The sequence below is a fragment of the Micropterus salmoides genome, unplaced genomic scaffold (genome assembly GCF_014851395.1).
Source record: "Micropterus salmoides isolate LMB-PRFRI ecotype aquatic unplaced genomic scaffold, ASM1485139v1 Ms_hic_scaffold_21, whole genome shotgun sequence".
Classification (NCBI taxonomy): domain Eukaryota; kingdom Metazoa; phylum Chordata; class Actinopteri; order Centrarchiformes; family Centrarchidae; genus Micropterus; species Micropterus salmoides.
Window position 1 is genome coordinate 5799669 of NW_024041262.1, and position 20024 is coordinate 5819692.

The 20024-nt window shown below is 41.2% G+C and overlaps 2 protein-coding genes and 2 non-coding genes across 5 annotated transcripts; 2 read left to right on the forward strand and 2 right to left on the reverse strand.

Annotated features, from left to right (window-relative positions):
• The first annotated feature begins 570 nt into the window (after positions 1 to 570).
• Positions 571 to 642, forward strand: trnaq-cug. Its single transcript has one exon. It is a non-coding gene; the product is annotated as a tRNA-Gln (tRNA).
• A 161-nt stretch (positions 643 to 803) lies between these two features.
• On the forward strand, positions 804 to 2485 carry mrpl58 (mitochondrial ribosomal protein L58). Of its 2 annotated transcripts, none has more exons than XM_038735436.1 (6): positions 804 to 988; positions 1486 to 1510; positions 1610 to 1669; positions 1802 to 1884; positions 1991 to 2170; positions 2255 to 2485. In XM_038735436.1, exons 1-6 carry the CDS (start codon positions 827 to 829, stop codon positions 2333 to 2335), a joined length of 591 nt encoding a protein of 196 aa, XP_038591364.1. In that variant the 5' UTR covers positions 804 to 826; the 3' UTR covers positions 2336 to 2485. The 2 variants fall into 2 exon arrangements, with proteins under 2 accessions (XP_038591364.1, XP_038591365.1); XM_038735437.1 differs by having other exon boundaries at positions 806 to 988; positions 1991 to 2160.
• An 865-nt stretch (positions 2486 to 3350) lies between these two features.
• trnar-ucg lies at positions 3351 to 3423 on the reverse strand. Its single transcript has one exon. It is a non-coding gene; the product is annotated as a tRNA-Arg (tRNA).
• A 2325-nt stretch (positions 3424 to 5748) lies between these two features.
• LOC119915723 (cerebellar degeneration-related protein 2-like) lies at positions 5749 to 19759 on the reverse strand. Its single transcript, XM_038735438.1, has 6 exons — positions 19325 to 19759; positions 11873 to 11985; positions 11626 to 11774; positions 11376 to 11540; positions 11002 to 11209; positions 5749 to 9172 (listed from the first exon to the last, which is right to left on the reverse strand). The coding sequence occupies exons 1-6, from the start codon at positions 19401 to 19403 to the stop codon at positions 8405 to 8407; spliced, it is 1482 nt and encodes a 493-aa protein (XP_038591366.1). The 5' UTR covers positions 19404 to 19759; the 3' UTR covers positions 5749 to 8404.
• Between the last annotated feature and the right edge of the window lie 265 nt (positions 19760 to 20024).

Below are 20024 nucleotides of genomic sequence, written 5' to 3' on the forward strand. Positions count from 1 at the left end.
CAGTCTATAACGTTAGGTAACTTTGGGGTAGGTTAGATTGGTACAGTAGGTCGATTTATTTGTCACAATATAACAGGTTATAGAGTGAAATTGAGTTTGTAACTCCCTTCTGCTACGTAGCAGACAATATACATTAATATTAGCAATTGTAAAAATGATAAACAGAAATAAACTATATGTATGTATCTGTATGTAAATACTGTACATATCCACACTCCTTATATTATTTTATTTTACATTTTTACTGATATTTATATACTTCTCTATATCCCACTATCTTTATTATATTCCTTTGCCCTAGTGCAATGTTTGCAACTGTAACACAGAATTTCCCTTCGGGGATCAATAAAGTAACGTTATTTCTGATTCTGATATATTCAGTGGAGCAGTCGTGGAGACAGATCCCGTTTTACTATAAACATTAGTAAACGTTTTTCAGGTACATACCCATTTAAATTGGAAAAAAAAACCCAAAATTTAAATAATCCAATGCGATGTAATCAACATTTAGTTCATCAGGTTGGGATCTACTATAGTTCATATTGATAGATTCCTCCTCGGTCACTGAACGGTTCCATGGTGTAATGGTTAGCACTCTGGACTCTGAATCCAGCGATCCGAGTTCAAATCTCGGTGGAACCTGAATTTATTTTTCTCAAACACACGCCACAAGGTTTATGTTCAATACTGTTTCTATCAGCAGCATTAACGTTTAAGACCATTCCAGCACTAACGCAAAAAAAAAAAAACTTAGCATCGCTTAGCAGCAGCAGCTACTTTACGTCAAAGTACTTCACGCCACTGGCCGTAAAGACGTCACTCCAACATGGCGGCACACATAGTACGATGTTCTTACTTAGTTTGTCGCAGGGCAGGAGGAAACGTAAATCCACAGCATGGAAAACGAAGGAGTGCTCTTGTTAGCCACATTAACAACATTGTACGACTGAGTGTCGGTCACGGGACCCGAGGCACAGACACCGTACAGGTTAGTTTAAGACATGCAGCTATTTGGAGCCTTCTGATGAGTTCGGCCACCAGTCACAGAGCATTTACTGACACACTGTATTTAAACAACCTGGATAAAATAAGCCACACTATAATATTATGGGGAGACCAAATAAGCACCTGTTTACTGTCTGTGCCACATTTTACATCCCGGCCATACCACGAGGGTCAAAGGCTGGGGACAGAAGGGCACAGGAGTTGTGATAATGTGATGATGAAAATGATCACACATCACCCCGGGATGTGCTGACCCTAGATATGAGCAGCACCGACCCTTTTCCCTTCTCAGGACTCCAGATGGCATTGTTGTGGCCAGTTTTGGGAATGGATTTTGCTGTGGCATTCTCTAAGAACAAATCAATCAATGAAAACTCATTAAACTGTGTAAATATAGTCTGATGGTGTCTTTAGCAGTAGAATAGATTTATATTCTCAATGCACAGTACAGAAAGTTATATTTTATTTTTACTTTTTCAGGACACCCAAGTGCACATTCCAGTTGGTAAATATACAAATATTTATTTACTAAAGCAGAATAAAAACATATTATTCTCTTTTTGCATTTTTTATTCAATATATTTCTTCTCCTCCTGGATCTCAGACCGTCTGACAGTGTCTTACAGCAGGAGCAGTGGTCCTGGTGGTCAGCATGTCAATAAAGGTTCTTAAAGTTGAACTTTATCAGTTAAAGAAATGCTCCTTGATTTCTTACAGCTTGCACAAGGCCTTGATTCTTGAAACTGTTTAATAATGCCCAGTATATTCCTCCATTTAATGACCTCTCCATCTACAGTCAGCACAAAAGCAGAGGTCCGATTCCACGTGCAAACAGCAGACTGGATCCCAGAAGATGTTCGACAGAAAGTCTTTGAAAAGGTTTGTTTCAAATGCTGTGGAGATCAGTATTATATACTGAATTGTTTATTACAATTGAAAATGCAAAATGGTTAGATTTAAAATAAGTTATTTATGACGTGCCCAGAACAAAAACCGCATCAATAAGGCCGGTGAGCTCCTGGTGACTTCAGAGCTGAGCCGGAGTCAGCAGAGAAACCTCTCCGATTGCATTCAGAAAATTTCTGCCATCATAGCTGAGGCCAGCGAGAAGCCACGTGAACCAACAGAAGAGGACGTAGCTCTTAGGGCAGCCAGGTATCACCCTGTGAGAGCATGTTGGTTTTCTATCCACCTTGATTATAAATGCATCTTGTATGTGTCTTTAACATATGTGACATATGTTGTGCAGGTTAGAGAAGATGAACAAGGAGCGACTGAAACAGAAGAAGATCCATTCAGCTACCAAGAAGAGCAGACGAGTGGACTTTGACTGATCGTTGGACTGTTATGCTTCTACCTCCCATTAATGTATTATCAATAAATACAATTACATGTCTTTAGTAGCAACGTTTTCTTACTAAATACCAGAAATGTACAGACCAGTGTAAAATGTTTTAAATGAAACTACTGCTGCTGTTGACCGGTGCTAAACTGTATTCTGTGAAGCATCAGATTCTGTGCCCAAGTCATCTCACAATGTTTGGTCAAGACTTTGGTATTCCTCGTGTAATTAGTCCTGTAGTGTCACAGATTCTGATGGGTCACAAATTTCAGTACATCAAAAACACAAACTTAAATAAATAAATTACAAAAAAGAAATTGCCTTTATGTGTAGGTTCTAACTGCACTCAAAAGCAGTAAAAATAGATTTAGTTTATGTCCTGCTCAATATTTATTAATTTTATTCCTACATTTATTGATACCTAGCTTAAGTCCTCCAAAGACAATCAATGTCAATGTCGCTATGAGAAGTTGTCGACGGATGGTCAAGAAAAAAGATTTAAAACATAGCAGAGGATGGTTTCGATCCATCGACCTCTGGGTTATGGGCCCAGCACGCTTCCGCTGCGCCACTCTGCTGTTATGTATTCTACAGTATATTGTTCCAAATTTACGTTAAATACGTATGCTAATTATGCACGTACCGTTATTCACTGTTGGGCTAGAAGGACTATGGCTCTTGCCCGCTAAAACTTCCCATCCTGTCCGTAGAATGCCCACTGATTAAAGTTATGCCATATTAATATATTTGAAGAATTAGAAACTGCATCTGTGGCGAAATTCCCGGTAAAATGCTATAAGTTACTAACTTACTGCTAATGCAAACCTAACATTTCCTACTGCTGATGCTTCATATTAAAAGCATTTAACTGGCGAAACACGAGTTATTTGAACAAACGTAGTTGAGAACCCCTGGTCCAGGGTCTGCACTAAGCATAAAACGCGGTTTACTATCAGCTTCCGGACACAACCAAAAGAAAATCAATTGCCAGCAGCGTAAAAGACGACCACGAAGGGACTCGAACCCTCAATCTTCTGATCCGAAGTCAGACGCCTTATCCATTAGGCCACGCGGTCGGAGTGACAAATGCAAAACCGTCGAATATAGAAATACTTACTACATGTATGATATGCTCTGAAGTGTGTTCATTAAAAACGTACATAGGATTTCATGGGGCTATATACTTTTATAATAGAATCACTCATTAGTAAATCCCTTTTTTCTTTGTCGATGGGCTGTAACCTCACTTAGAAATGAACAACACGCCTTTTTTCTCTCTTGCTTGGAACTGACAATATTCTGCTTGACGTTCTGGGTGTAGCTGCATGCGCGCTCCCGAGACTCTCTCCGACAACAGCAGCGTCAACACCGCAGCAAGGACCTGCAGTCCACTAACACCACAGAACAACCGGCTCCGGGCACAACACATATTTTGACAAACTCCAGCATAAAGTCCAGTAAGGACTACGCAAGTTGTATCTGCTAGAGCCTGTCAGGCCAAACGAAAATCAAATCAATGTCCGGTGAACACACTGTCAACATCAGACTCAGGGAGAGACCTCCGCTTTGTTTTGGAACCGACCAAGCCGACACAGATTTTTTCCTATTAGACATGTAAACCAAGATTACTGCAAAGCATGTGAAACATACTGTGATTTTGTTGGCTCAAGTTAGAAAACTAGCTCGCTGGTGTTGTGCAGAGTTCTGCATGTCAGCCAAGCATGCAGGAGGAGGTGATCAAAAGCGGTATCATGACATTGTTTGCTGAATCTCCAGGACTGCTACTTAAGTGTAATAAAATAACGTTTCTAAACGTTCATAAAATATATACTTAGAACAACTGCTCAGCATTAATGGATTCCACATATTGTTTTTAAACAGTAACTTGGACATTCATGCAATTCTCGGCGGGGATGCAGAACCCGTAACACCTGTGACCGCCGTGCAGTTGCTCACCTTTATCCTGGATCTATAGCTGTTTTCTTCTTAAGGTTCAGTTTCGATTTATTGTTGTTTTACTGATACTCAGATACACAGCTTCTCCACCTGTTATAGTGTGGCCACACTCTCATAATATTCAGTCCCGCTCACTAATTGTTTCCTTTTCATCCAGTAGGCTATATTTATCCAGCATTGCTGAACCTCTGGTGAAAGAGACACAAATAACGTCGGTTGTTAAAAAGCAGACAGGCAAACTAACGCAAATGTATCACGTCGGCTAGTTCAACCTGCAACTGATAAAATATTACTGTAACACTGGGAGTTTACCTGAGTTTCCAGCATGTTTTGTGAGGCTGTCTCCGTTTGTCTATAGCCGCTATTTTTCGGGGTATTGTGCAAATAGGCCGGGGTTTCTGCGGGTTTTGTGTGATCTCTGTCTGAAAGCGGTTGTGTTTCGGATTCTGCTCGTTCAGCCGAGTACAGACCTGGTTGCAATGTTAAAACCGCACCGCTAGTGGCCGCTGAAATCTACATATTACCCCTTGAAAAAATCTCTGAAAGTCATCTTGTCTGCACAAAAGCTTCTCAGGAACAAGTTAAAAATGCCAACAAAATGTGAAAACATTAGGAAATATACAATATTGACTGACTTTTGCAGATTACTTGTCAAAATATCCAGAGTTTAATCAGCTGTATGTATATAAAGGCTTGAGTAAAGAAGCCAGAGTAGCACATTATTATAATCAGCTACATTTACTTAATGTTTCAAAAGTAATAGTAGTCACTGTGCATAAAAATAGTCCCTGTTAATGTTATACTAGTATATTTGATGACACACAAATGGTGTGTGTGTGTGTGTGTGTGTGTGTGTGTGTGTGTGTGTGTGTGTGTGCGCGTGCGCAGATGTGAATACTGGACCATGGTCTTATTTTGTAGAAATCTGTTGACTATGAAACAATAGCGTGAGTGTGAGGGAATTATAATAAATTGGTAAGGAAGTCAGAGTTGCGTTAATATACGTATTTAACGTTTTGTCTTTTGTTTTTCACTTTTGTTTCTGAGAAGTAGTGGAGTAGACGCATTAAGTTGCATAATATGAAAATACTCAAGTACTAATATCTTGAATTCGTACAGTTTGCTGCTTGAGCAGATACCTGTGTGTTTGAGAAACATACAACTAATGGACTCCAGAAGTCATTTGTGAAATAACCTGTTTGAAATAAATCAGTTGGAGAGAAATGAGTGAGTTTAAATAAGGGATCCTATGGAGCTGCATGAAATCAGCCATACTATTATACTTATACACACATTTTTTCATTCAGATTTTTTATTTTATATATTTTCTCTGCCCTTATGACTTGTAAAACATATTATACCTTGCATTGTGATCATCTTGAAATGATAATGAATTTATTCCATTTCCCCACTCAGTGTCAGTAAATACAACAACACAGAAGGCATTGCATCAATGCTTTATTAACACAGTAAAGAAGGTCTTAGTTCAGTAATGATATGAACTAATACCAGAGCAGACTCAACTTTAATGCCAATATCTTATTAACTAATAATGCATACATAAGATAATATAAGTAAAGCATGAACAACTGATGTTAGTGACATTCACATATAGGCACTGAAAAAGTAAAAAAAAATATATTAAGAAACATTCACACAAATAAATACACGGGTACAATTTCATATTAGCTATCCTAAATATGCAAAGAATGAGGCGTCAAACATTTTCAAGTGCAATAGGTAAGACATTACAGTACAGAAACCTCATGAGCCTTTACAAATGATAACAGGCTCTGGTTTGGCATTGTTTTGTCTCTGCTAACACACATTCCTCCCTCCATGCCCTTGCATCATTCTGAAAGACAGGAATTTTATCCTCAAATAAACGTCACAGTTGTCCAACAGCATTCAATTGCTGCAACAGTAAATTGACCTTTACTTTATCTGGAGGTAACGGGATTCCTCTCTGATTTCAGTACCAGCCAATCATCCACCCTTCACTCATTTTACACACATCAGCCTCAAACACGAGTGTGGGTCCCCATTAGGTGTCAGCTGTGTCACATGTGAAAGGTTTAAAGCGTGGCTATGTTTAATCTTTGCTGAAGAATTAGATATAAAATTAGCTGTAATAACATTCATTATAACAAAGGTTTATTCATACGAGGTTACCCAGAAAAAGGCAAAGGTTTTGTATATTGTGAAAAAAGGTGCAATATGTTTGCAGGTTAGTTTTATAGTTTGGCAAGACTGCTAGGTGTTAGACAAAGCCCTGGTTTGAAGCCTTACTGGTTATTCTACTATATAGTGTGTCTGTCTAGCTTTAACTAAAGGAAAATAGTCTCAACACTTGTATACAAAAGCTCCTAAGAATATTTCATTCACCACTGGAGGTTTTTCTTTATACTGTATATGGTGCAAAACCATCATTTGACTTCTCAGCTTCACAGCCGTCAAAATGTTTATGTTCCACATGATGAGTGCCCGTAATACCCAGGAAATAGTGAAAATACAAATCTGCAGAGATTGTCTTCTGCAAGACAGCAGCTCTTTAGCATTTAGTGGGATCATCACTCCTACACATTCAAAACACAAATGGGTTTATCTATCTAAACTATAGCCTATAACGTTACTGTAGATATCACTCACTATTATAGATAAACAATGCTTCCTGTATCTCTTTGAGCTATTACCAAAGGGCTGACGTTGTCCAGTTGACACACTTTAGTACTCATAAGAGAGCTGAAGTGACTTTAACACAGTGGAAGGAGAGCGTATTTTATTCATAAATGTAAAATAAGTTTCCAGTCTGGGTTCCTTTCCTGAAGTTATAAAGTTAGCATCCCTTTTTCACTTGATCTCCAAAGGTATCTGAGCACTTTGAATGAAAGAAGAACATAAACACAAGTGTTACAGTAATCAACGTTAGTCCACCATAGTTCAATGTTTTAAGAAATATGCTTATTCTTGCCTACAGATGAGAATATTGATACCACTGCCATGTCTGAATGCTAAATATCATGCTACAGCCAGCAGCCAGTTAGCTTGCTTAGCTAAAGACTGAAAAAAGCTACCAAAATACACCTGTAAAGCTCGCTAACTAACACATTAAATCTTGTTCAGACAATCCATTCAAAAAACAAAGTGTAAAAACAAGAGCTTGTGTTTTCAGCTCCTGGCCGAGAAACGTGTTGTGGACAGAGCCAGGCTAGCTGTTAACCTTGTTACCAATCTTTATGCTAAGCTAAACGGCTGCATGCTGTAGCTTCATATTTACATTTTAGACATGAGTGGTGTCAATCTTTTAATCAAACTCAGGAATAAAGCCATTCCTCGAAATCTCTAGATAAAAGGGCGAGGCACCACAAACTTTAAAAAAGCAGTAAGATCAAACAGAGAATGGTGCAAGAGAGACTAATCCTCCTAATCTTCCAGACTAAAGGCTTATTTTGAACAGTGTGTATTTGTAAAGTGATAAATGTAATAGGAAGAGAATTATTAGCACCTCGAGACTGCACTGTGGCCTGAGAGGATCGATCTTTGTCTTTCTTGCTGTAATCACACAAATGTTAGTAGAGTCCATTATAATAAACTTAACAGATACAGTTCATGTTAATATTAGATTTAGATTTCCACTCATGTTTTCATCAGAGATGCCATTTTCTATTGTTTTATTTTGTGAAGCTTTAACATTTAGTGCACTTGTGAAGCTCATGAGAGGCATATTGCTATTATTGTATTATTGTGGTATATAATCTAAAAGTAGTAAGGCAGTGAAGCCACTATTCAGTAGGAACATTGAATAAAAGAACAGGACGGGGGTGAAATCAAACTAGTTCTAAACTAGTAATTCATTCACGTTTAATAGGTGTGACTGAATATCGAAGAGTTTCAAAATTGATCACATGCAGATCAGATTTTAAGGTTTCAGATCTGGTTTAAAACGGCACGCTCTGATTTGATCTCCATTGAATTGACTTGTACTTGAATTTAGTTTCTTTCCAAAATAGCTTCCTCTAAGAATGTTTACACCAAGCCCCTGTTCACAAACTTTACACTGAAATGGCATAATTGTTCTCTCTAGAGCCAATCATTGTACCTTTACTGTTTACTAGACTTGCCAGACTTGCCAGATTTGCTAGATTTAGCAGCTTTGGTAGCTTTGATGTCCATCTTGGTCTTTTGGATACGAGAGAAGATCTCTTTAAAAAGGGCCTTGTACTCTGGAGTGTTCTGTCCCAGCCTCTTATCTACCGCCTCCACCTGCTTGCTGATGCTCTCAATGGCCTCAGGAGTGGACGGCGACTGGGTGGGGGTAGGGGGAGGCGCCGGGGTGGGGCCCATAGCACAGTCTTTCATGGACGGGTCTCGGGAAACCGGTCTGGATGTCTGGACCCCAGCGTGACACAGGCTCTCTTCATGGCGCCTACACTTCCCTAACAACTCCTCATATTTCTCCAGTAAGGCGTGGTACTGCTCATCCACCTCCCTGAGGATGGACATCCCTCTCTTCCTCACACTGTTGGCGTGGAGGGCGTAGCTGCCTCTCCTGCGGCCGGATGCATCGCGGGCCACGATGGCGTTGAGCGCCGTGTCGCTGCAGCTTTTCCTCACAGGGCTGGACTCAGGGAGCGCCTCACCTCCCACACCTCCTCCCCCTTCACTCTCCTCCCTCACACCTCCTCCCGTCTCCCCGACCTCCACCTCCAGGAAGGTGTCAGTCTCTGGGGTGTTATTGAGGACAGTCTGGGTAAGAGTCACGCCGTCGTCCTCGCTGCTCAGCAGGAAATTCCGAGCGCGACGTAGCTGCTGCAGCTCCTGTAGCTCCACCTCCAGCTCCCGTACCCTCCCCTGGCAGCTCTCAGCGTCCTAGGAGCAAACACAAACACAATTTCACCATGAGGTCTACAGGTTCTTCCAATTTTTTTTTTCCGATGTCCAATCCTCGTCAAGCTTTAAATGTGGTAGGCTTTTGAGACAATCTCACTACTGATCACTGTAAACATTCACCAACCTTTTCTTTGAATTCCATTCCACTAAATGATGAATTACAAACTTGATTATATAAGCAAGTTAAAAGGTGTTAAATGAACATAAATCTGTAAGTATACCACACTATGTGGACAAAAGTGCTGGGGAACCCCTGTCCCAATAATTTTGGGAGGGGCTGTTTTTCATGGCTTGGTCGTTGTTATGGGATATCTTAATGCTACAGCATACAATTTTACAGTGTGTGTTTGGCCTTTTCCTCTTCAATATGAGAATGCCCATGTGCACAAAGCCAGCTCCATAAAGAAATAGTTTTCCTAGTTTGGTGCAGAAGAACCAAGCGAGAAGCTTCGAGAACTGAGGCGAACGCGGAAGTCTGCATTCTATCAAACAGCCAGCAGGGGGCGACTCTTCTGGTTGCAAAAAGAAGTACAGCTCCATTAGAAATAATGGTAAAATGAGGCTACTCCTCACCTGATTTATTACCTCAGTAAACACTTTCCTAATGAGTTTATGGTCTCAATCATTAGTTTCATGTCTTCTTCAATACAACATGATGTTCATTTAGTAAATTATGGTCCAATTTAGAGGAAAATAGACCATAAAGCAGAGTATGCTTCAGGGCGGGATTATCTGTGATTGACAAGTCGTTACCATGGTGACCTGTCAATCAGGCTAGAATGACTCGTAACCTCAGCACTGTGTAAATTTAACCAGCGCCGTTGAAAAAGCTTATTAGGAGTTGGCTGTTCACTTTCTCTGCTGAGTCCATTTAGTTCTAAGCCTGTTGTTCGCTGGACAAAATTGTCAGCCCTGTTAAAATGACAGTTAACGTGAATTACAGATGCTAGCTAGATTAGCTATCTCCATACACAGCTGTTAACTCCACCATCTCGTACAAATATGGTCTCGTCCGGTGCCGCAGGTTACAAAAACCCAACATGGCGGCGCACTATCGGGCAAACTCAGGGCTTCAAGCTGGCAGTCCACAAACCAACTGGTGACGTCACACTGACTACGTCACTTCTTATGTACAGTCTATGGGAAGAACTTGACTGGGCCGCAAAGAGACCTCAACCCTATCCAACACCTTAGGGATGAACTAGAACAGAGATTGCGAATCTTGTAATAAGCTTTCCCAGAGGAGTGGAAGCTTTTACGTATGCAAAGAGGGCACCATAATAATATAAACTGAAAATTTATCAAATTGTTTTTCAAATTTTCATTCAAACAGATTCAGTTTACAATCATGTAAAACAGGAAAGCAGCATTTCAGAAGCTGGACTAATATTTGGCCTTTTGATTGATACATGACTTAACATTTTTATTCAGCCTGTCTTGGAAGAAGGGACTATTTTATCTTAAACAGTCAGTAGCTAGAGACGTAACCCTCCCGTCATTTTCTGAAGCTGCTGTTGTTAGCGGTTAACAGATCCTAATCGCCATTTTTGTGGTAATTTTTCTTTCATTCTCTAGCAGACCCCATTGACGATGTCATCAAGGAGCACAGCACCAAACCTGGCTGAATCGCTAAAAGAAATCTAAGCAATTGTGGTGTGGAACCATGCTAGGCGAAAGGCACAATTAAACGTTTCCAAAAATATTATTATCTGGTAGAAAAACTACTTCTGATGTACTTTGGCTCATACTAACAGCATGTGAACCACAGTTGCTCAGGCTGTGATAATGCATACCCTTCTGCACCTTACCTGGACTCGTGTCTGCAGCCGGGAGAATTCTGCAAGTAGGAGGTTGCACTCCCTCTCCACCCCCTCTCTACGCCCCCTCTCCGTCCGGACAGCCGCTCGAAGGGCCGACACCGCCTCCCTTAGGTGCTGGTTCTCCTCTTCAAACGGTTGAGGCTTCACATCCACGGAAAAACTCTCAGCCCTGCCGACTACAAACTCATCCTCATACCTGACAAAATGACAAATATATAGCACAATTTAGGATCTTTATAGATAGATAAGGACAGATATTGATACATGAGTTTTTTTGGATAAAGTTTACAGGCAGTATATTTCGCTGTTGTAAAGATGATCTGCCATCTGCTCTCCTCTTTTACAAACTGTGGAAAAAATACCTGGGTGCTGTGCAAAGCTCCCTCAGGCAAGGGAAGGAGTGTATGGTCTTGCGTCGTTCCCTCTTCTCCCTCCTAACTCGCAGCTGCTCCATGGAGCGAAGCTGCTCCACCTGCCCTGAGAGAGACTCCACCTGGTTCTGCAAAGCCTCAATGGTCCCTGTTAACCTGGTCCAGGAAGAAGGGAAAATGTTTAGGGAGAAAAGGAGGGAAGGCTGGTGAAGGAATAGAGAAAAGAAAACGTCACACTTACCTCCCTATCTTTTGCTGGGAGGCCTTGCTGTCCATCACCAGTGTGAGGTTCGTGCGCTCCAGCTCTCTGGCGGTCCCGTCCAGCTGCTCGTACACTTTAGCATGCTGCTCGTTCATGTCCCGAAGAACATCCAGCTGCTTTGACAGGTACTGCAGGACAGACACATAACGGTATACATGTTTGTTAGTGTGGACACCTATACAATGAATGTATGCACAGATCCACACAGATCCTCCGTCCTTCATACTTCAATCTCTTGCACTTGCTCTTCATTAGTGATGTACATCTGCTGCAGGGAGTCCTCCAGCTCCTTGTTCCTCTCCAGCAGAGTCTTCCCCAGTTCTGCCGCCAGGTGGAGGTCTAGAAATTGGGAAGAAATTGAGAAAGAGATGAACAAATAAGTCAAGGGTGCAGTAAACGAGATGGAGAAAAACAAAAAAACTAGAAGCATAGGGAAAATTAAGTTAAGGAAGGAAACCGGGGACTGATGAATAAAGAAGAACAGGAACGAGAGATTTTCAAAAGGGAATGGTGGTGGCAGAAAAATAGGAGAAGATGGACTGAGGACAAAAGAATGGGGAATGTAATCTCCCAGAAGAAGACACAATGCAGCCGTACAATTTAGATTACCCGCTGTCACAGTTAATGGAGCACTTTGTTCTATTTTAGGCGAGGTTATTACGGATCTGGAACAGAATGATCAAAGGGTCCATCACGTTGTCTCAGTCTGCAATGGACCAGTTCAATTATAGAGAGAGGACGACAGAGACCGGCCCTGCAGGCCCTCTTCTCTCCACTGACTGAATATGAAGGTCAGAGATTGGTGCCAAGATTATATGGAGGGACACCTCTCCACTGAGGTTAGACAGACTAAGGCAGAGAAATGTATATTTAATGTGTTCAATAATAGTGTGTTGTTGACAGAGAATTTCTGCTCTTCATGTCGAATTATGTTTGACTTTACATTTGTGGCACCATGCTGTTTTATTTGTGCTTCCAGACTGTTTTTGCACCTCCAATGTCAGATGAGTCACTGTCATCATTCTTTATTCTAACGCTGCTCTGACTCAGCGGTACTGATGGCCTACATTGTTGGGCCTGAGTCAGCAACATTTGGTCTGTGACAGAAGGAAAGCAGAGGACTAAACTGAACAGCCAAGGAAGTCATCTCTCATTCGGTCCTGGCTCTGTCTTTAATATTGAATAATGACCACTGGGACGGACGCCACCGCCTTGACCTGCATCACTGCAACATTTACCGCATCAGCACAGCCGTGCCATGTCGGAATGACAAGTAAAGAACCCATGCGCTCAACAAGTAGGTAGCTTCCACAGATTTACTGAGGTTGTTCAGGTATTGTAACACAGGTACATAGCCAGAAAATTTTGATTTTTCAGATTGGATTCATCAGTGAGTTGCTCCATAACAGCTGCATATCATATTCACCATATGATTTATATACTGTAGATATGTCATTATTGTGTTTACAGCTTGTTTCTGCCGCCCTCAAGTGGCCAGATCAATTAATATAAGTTCACAGATCCTGTTAAAAATATACTGTACACTTGTTTGTTGCAGAGTGTGAGTGGTTGTTTGTCTGTGTGGCCCTGCGATGGACTGGCGACCTGTCCAGGGTGTACCCCGCCTTTTGCCCGATGTCAGCTAGGATTGGCTCCAGCCCCCCGCGACCCTGTACGCAGGATAAGCAGTTGACGATGGACATGGACTTGTTTGTTGCAATTTTAGGTTATCACAGGTACACATAATGTCTGTGTTTGTTCATGCTTTATGTTACGAATAAGTACCCATATATTGTACAGAGCTACTTTTATCCCTTCAATTTTTCTATTAGCTTTAAAAATCCAATATCAGTCAGGCTCTATCTTTCAGTCACTGCATGTTCTGAAACCTAGCCTCTCTTCTACCTGGCAGTCCTATCCTCGGCTCCTTCAATTAGACTAATGAGCAGCAAGCTAAGCATGCCAACAGCTCCACATGGACTGACTTACACACTTCCCTCTGTGATGATAGCTTAATGAATTCCTGCGGGGCCCTGGCGTCAGCAGCTCAGGTACAACTGAATGGATTCCTCATCCATGCTGGATTGAGTCCACGCAGCCCTCTTTCTGCTGGGACGAGTTAACTAGAAAGGCTCTTTGGGAGAAGTTTACAACGCAAAGCATGGAATCAAAATCTTTCATGATGAACATGAGCAGCCTATGGCATGTTACGTAGGCCTCAAAGGCAAAGTATGGTGGTGACGTTAGATGAGCTCTTTCACATATCACACCAGGGAGCAGTAACATTGTAACAGGAAAAACAAAGAGACATCAGATATAGAAACCAGGTTTCTACTCCTCTGTTTCACAGTCTTTTGTTCCTGAGGCTGTTTAGTGAGAGAATCTATCGTAACTCATGGTCAACTTACCAGCTTTTTTCCAGAGCTTTCAACCTCCTCTCAGTCTTCCTTGGATTAGAGTTTACTTTGTTGTCATGAATGAAAGATGCCCCAGTTGTGACCCAAGTATGGAACTTATAATTACCACCAACCCCTGTGATGGTGGAACGAAGACCATCAAGACCGTATGTCACCAAGCAAAGAAACTGAGAAAACTCCATCTGCTGATGAAGACCATTGGTTTCTGTTGAAAGCTACGGAAAAGGCTAGTAAATGAGATTTGTGTAATTTGTGTAATATTCTGGAAATAACTAGTAATACATAGACCATGCCGTAATGTCATGGTCAATATAATGTCAGTCCAACATTCCTCCCATAAATAAACTAAAAAGAAGCAGAGACAGCCTCTTTCAATCCTATCCAGCCTCGAGCCAATCTTGGAAACCCAAAACCAAATTCCAACAAGAAAACCAGACAACCCAAACACTGTGTTAGTGTCCACATTCAGACGTCGATGTCTCTTTGGCTGCCAGAGAGGGACAGTGAGCTGTCCACATCCAAAAGACTAATCCAAATCCAAGAGACTAGAGAAAGTAAAGGTGGGAGAGCGTGGATGAGTTGATCGATGCACTGGCAAACAACTTGGCAAGTCAATACTCGCCACAAGCTCCAGACAGACCTGAGGCTTGACCCACACAGGATGAGACCACTGAGGCAGGAACTCTAGCGTAATCACATCACGTATGACAGATGCATTTCCTGCATCCTCCAGAAAACCCGCTGTAAGCAGCTGGGAGTGTGTTTGTGAGTCCAAAGAACTGGGTTGCACATTTCACACATTAAAGGCAGGTCTATGTTTCAAATTTTATACATCTTTTCAATGCAAACAGCTGCTGAGTGTGTGTTTGAATGTGTGCACATGTAGATGAGCACGGATTATTACACTGTATGTGGAGATCTCTTCTGCAGGCTGTGTTGTTTGGGTAGGTCCAGATCTCCCATGAGTTTTATTGGAATGTGGAAAACAAGACTTCTCCTCTTCCTCTTTGCCTGTGTTGCAGACCCCACTTCTTCTAAAAAACATTCAGTGTCCAGATATAAATTACGCTATGTAATGCTATAGGAGACAGCCTTTCTGCCCATAGACCCCCTAATGCATGATATGCCAAATCAGCAGTATTTAGCAATGTTTTTATGGTCCACACAGGGATCGTTGCGCTTTAATACTCTGTCCTTAGGCAGTATAAACACTTCTTAAGCTGTGCCAGGAGCATTTAAACAGCATGGGAAGCTTCTAATCAGATGTAAGTCAAACAAACAAGCATCTACTCTGAGCTGAAGGAGCCACGCATTTTCGTCTTGGACTTGGGTCAGTAGAGGCTCTGGCTAACACACAATAAGCCCAAACAAACACGCATCCTACTTCCATCTCTGAATTCGTCCTGTTTTTCTGCTTCAAGTCTTGAAATGTGAGCTGTAACTACATCATAACAGGAGAACTCTGCTTTCCAAGTTTGACATCTGCTAAATTTCAAAACAAATAAAGAGCTTCATTCTTAAATGACAGGAAGAGTTCACCATTTCGGGAATTATGCTTATTGGCTTTCTTGTCAAAAGTTAAAAAGATTGATACCACTTTCATCTCTTTCCGATACATATGAAGCTGTTTAGCTTAGCTTAGTGCCAAGACTAGAAACAAGGTGAAACAACTACCTAACAACTGGCTCACCAACCAGTGTCTTTTGTTACACTTTTTTTAACAGTGTACAGATTTAACAAATGAGATATAATTAATTACTGAGCTTTAGAGGTGTTTGTAGGCATATTTTGTTACCTTAAGACAGAGCTAGGCTAGCTCTTTCAGTCCTGCTCCCAGTCCTTATGCTAAGCTAAGCTAACCATCTGTTGCCAGTAGCTTCATATTAGCTGCTAGAAGCTCTAATGCCACAACTAAGCAACATTAAAATTTACAGAATCACTTCACTTGGAGTTGAAGTACTTGTGTATCTTCTAAATGAGGTTGCAACCAGGCCTCGCCTCCTCCACCCCTTCTCTACTTAGCGCAAGTATTTGGATATATCTTATTTTTGCTAGCTGTTCAGTTACATTTTCTGCAACTTTAATTTAAACAGAGCTGTTCTTTAAAGACAATTCATCTGAAAAAAAAAACTGCTTTTAAACTGAAGAACGTCATGTGTGCTTTCCCTATCATTAGTAACGTATTAGAAACAGGTTCTTTCAAGAAAACGTCTTAGTAAATTTTCAGGAAAATGACCAATCCAATTAAATTAATCTGAGCTAACAACACTGGAATCTTTTTAAAAAGACCCACCATTAACTGTAAAATATAGCTTTAGCCAAATAGAACATGCTGACGAGAATTTAATCACAAATAAATAAAAATTAATAAATTCTTCCATGGCCCATGAATTTCCATCAGATGTTATTAAAATCTGCTTGTCTGCAAACAATCTCTTGACAGAAGTAGCGATAACTAAACAGTTCCTCTACAGAAGTGAAGTGATATGGTAAAGCATTTTAAAATCACTGATTCCAAAGAAGCAGCAGGAGCAGAGTTACACTATTTTAGGGCTGCAACTAATAATTATTTCATTAATCTGCCATTTAGTTTGAAATACCAATATGAAACATTGTGAAAAAATGCCCATTACATCTTCCCAAAGCCAAAGATGACATCTTCAAATGTCTTGCTGTGTTTGACCACAAGACCAAAACCCAAACATTTTCAAATTACATCTGACAGAGAAAAGTAGCAAAACTCTCTTATATGAGAAGACAGAACCAGAGGTTGTGGCATGTTTTCAGGATTATTGAAAAGATTGTCAGAATGGTAGCAAATTATTTCTCTGTCAATCAATTATTCATATAAATAATTGTTCCAGCTGTACATGATCTTGAGTAACGAGTTGTCTTTTCTTTCCTCCATGTTTCCCCGCTATCGGAAAACTTGTAAAAGAGTCCTTTTCTCCTGCAACACTTAGATCAGACTGATCGGCCTGCCAGTGATTCCTGCATGACAACAAGGTACTGAAACACAATGACAGTGGTGTCTTTCTCTCTCTCTCTCTCTCTCTCGATCGCTCTCTGAAGGATTCGTGGCATCCTGAAATGTCGCACAACAAAAGATGAGCTCAGGCAGTCAGCACTTTGACGCACAGCGTTGCTCTGAGAGGCCCGACATCCTCTCTGCTCCATCAAGCACAGAGCTCTCAATAAGGACGCACACAGTAAGACACTACACCTGCCATTCTGACTTTTCAATCTTGAATTTTTGCCCTCTCTGCTGCTCTCTCTCTCTTCCTTCCTCACTGTTCCCAAAATAAAAGACCACTGAAGATCTATTTTCATCCTCAGGTCTAGTCAAGTGTGTGTGCAGGAAAGAGGTTGCCTAACAGACCCATTACGCAGGTGCATGTCTGCCTGCGTGTGCATGTTTGTTTTCTAGTCCAGTGAAATCACAGCATCAGCACCATTTCAACTCCCCGGAAATGTACCATTATAATTATTGCTACAAGGACAAGTGATTGAGAGATGAAGAGAGACAGGAAATGGAAAGTGGTGCAGAGAACAGTGAGGAGTCTTTGTCTGTTATTAGTCATTTTCTTTCATTTTTTAACCTGCAGTCAGGAGCATGCAAAAAATGTTTACTGACTTTGTTTTTCCCAGAATTTTCAGATTCTAGGCCCTACATTGTATATCAAATTTAGGGTAAACTGGCTGATAAATGTCTTTCTGGATTATCAGTGCATATGAACAAAGTGACCTCATCGAAAGTATAGTTTCATGTATGTGACTGTTGTTAGTTTGACTGAACATAAAAAGCCAGTCCTCATCTGTACGGAAACTGGCTGATAGTCCATCCGGCATGTGTTGAAATACATTTGTATCAATAATAATGTAAATATAATATATAAATATAAATATGAAAATAAATTTGTAGACCTTTTAAATTGTTGTTTTCTGGTTACCAGTTCTCCCTTTAAGTCTCTCATGTACATCAGATAGATTCACTCACATGCAGCCGTGTAGAGCAGGTGGCCTTAATGCAAAGATGGGGGTTAATTAGCTGACTGTGAATTAGGTTAATTAGACAAAGGCTGAACAGCGATCTCTCCTGCTGGCTTGTTTTAGCAAGATTTTCCCTTTGCGAAGTTCATTCAGTCCTCATTGCCTGCACTCCTAGACTGCACTTGAGTGGATTAATCAGCCGATTGACAGTAAATGAATCCCCAAAACAAAACATTTGATGACATCATCTCTGGATCTAGGAAATTGTGATCTGTGAGGTTTTTTCATAAACTTAAGAGTAATCAATGATGCGATGGATTAATCATGAATAAAAAAATAATGGCAATCTAGCACAACATCAAATGACATGAAAAATACAGAATAAGGCTGTCGCTTTACAGCCTGATGGTTAATAGCTGGTTTCACACCAATATTTAGACCCCAACACCAACAACAATGGTATACTATTTTGGCAAACACATTAAGCAAGTGGCGCATCTTTGAGTTGCTTTGTTAAATTAAAATTGTCCAGTGGAAATTTAAAAAGTGGATAAACCTTGATCTCTAGTTTTCTAGAAATAGCAAAGGCAAACAGAGACCAAATTTGGGAACCTTTCTGTGAAAAACCAAATACTTATCTTAACCTGTGTCAATATTATTGCTTGTCTTGTGTATCCAGCGTTTATGTCAGACCAAAATGATGGGTAAATGCCTTTGAATTGATGAACACAGGTGATGTTATTGTGCACAGAGGCTGAGCCTTTCATTCTAATTACTCTGTATTATGAAACTGTGAAATTCTATACCAAAATACTAGGGCTTATGATTGTTTTGTCTGAACAACAGTCCCAAACACTGGAAACTATATTCATTGTACAATGATAAAAAACATAAAAACAGCGAAATCACATTTGAGAAGCTGGAACCAGAAAACATTGTGCATTTTGCTTGATAATGTCAAAATCGACCATAAAGTACAGATTATTACTGTTACTGAGGGTCTGTCCGATGCTGACTATCTCCAGCAATACAAGGCCCTGCTTGGCACGTTTTCAACGCATTGTTGTCAAAGAAGGGCTGCCTGCTCCTTAGAAACTACTTCAACGTTTAAATGGTTGCAATGAAACCGAGGACAGACATCTACATGACATCTCTGCCGTCTCTTTCCATGACAGGGAGCCTTTGTTAAGTGCAGGCCAGCTGACCGGCCGGCGCCAGCAGCTGATGGATGCTGCGATCAGGCAGGGAAGGAGGATGGTGTCTTGTCTTACCCTGCTCCAGGTCCTGCTGGTCGTACCACGGCTCTTCCTCTTCGGTTACGAATTCCTCCATTGTCCCTGAGCTTACCATGGGTGACCCCAGGAAAACCGCAGAAACAAGCCCCTCTATCCGAACAATAGATGCTCCCGCGGGCTGCTCCTCCAGAAGGCAGTTCGCTCCTTCAGGCTGGATCTGCGCACAGGCTTCTTTTTTTTCTCACTCAGGGAGTGTTGTGTTGTGGCTCTACCAGGGCTCTACGTGTTTCCTCTTTCCTCCCTCTCCTCGGTCACTCCCACCTTTTCCTCTCATCCCCCCACCGCCCAGCACCGGCCCATCCCGGTCCACAGACCAGCCGCCGCCGCTGCAGCTGCTGCTGCTGCAGATCCTACAGACGTGGCATCGATGTTGCAATAACAGCACTTCCTTTCTACCTGTTTTCAGCAGCGGACTCACGATGCCTTCACGTGCTGCTCGTAAGCTGCAAGAGTGCAGTTTTGTTTTCAATTCGATTTTTGGATTTCGGTCAGGAGCGCCATCTACGGTCCACATGGCATTATTTATATAGACCACAGGCACACATGTTTAAAGGTAACCAAACTAATACAAGATCACCAGGCTAAAATTTCAGACAGCATGTAAACGCTACATTACCTCATAGCCTACATCTGACTTGGATCCCAGATTCAGGGAGGCCTAAAAAATTGTGACTAC

Coding starts and splice junctions, on each gene's coding strand:
- mrpl58 (XM_038735436.1), top strand. CDS start 827: ATGGCGGCACACATAGTACGATGTTCTTACTTAGTTTGTCGCAGGGCA. Junction 1,885..1,990: donor GACAGAAAGTCTTTGAAAAG/GTTTGTTTCAAA, acceptor TGACGTGCCCAG/AACAAAAACCGCATCAATAA. Junction 2,171..2,254: donor GGGCAGCCAGGTATCACCCT/GTGAGAGCATGT, acceptor TATGTTGTGCAG/GTTAGAGAAGATGAACAAGG.
- LOC119915723 (XM_038735438.1), bottom strand. CDS start 19,403: ATGGTAAGCTCAGGGACAATGGAGGAATTCGTAACCGAAGAGGAAGAG. Junction 11,986..19,324: donor CCAGCAGGACCTGGAGCAGG/GTAAGACAAGAC, acceptor CCCAATTTCTAG/ACCTCCACCTGGCGGCAGAA. Junction 11,775..11,872: donor AGCAAGTGCAAGAGATTGAA/GTATGAAGGACG, acceptor TCTGTCCTGCAG/TACCTGTCAAAGCAGCTGGA.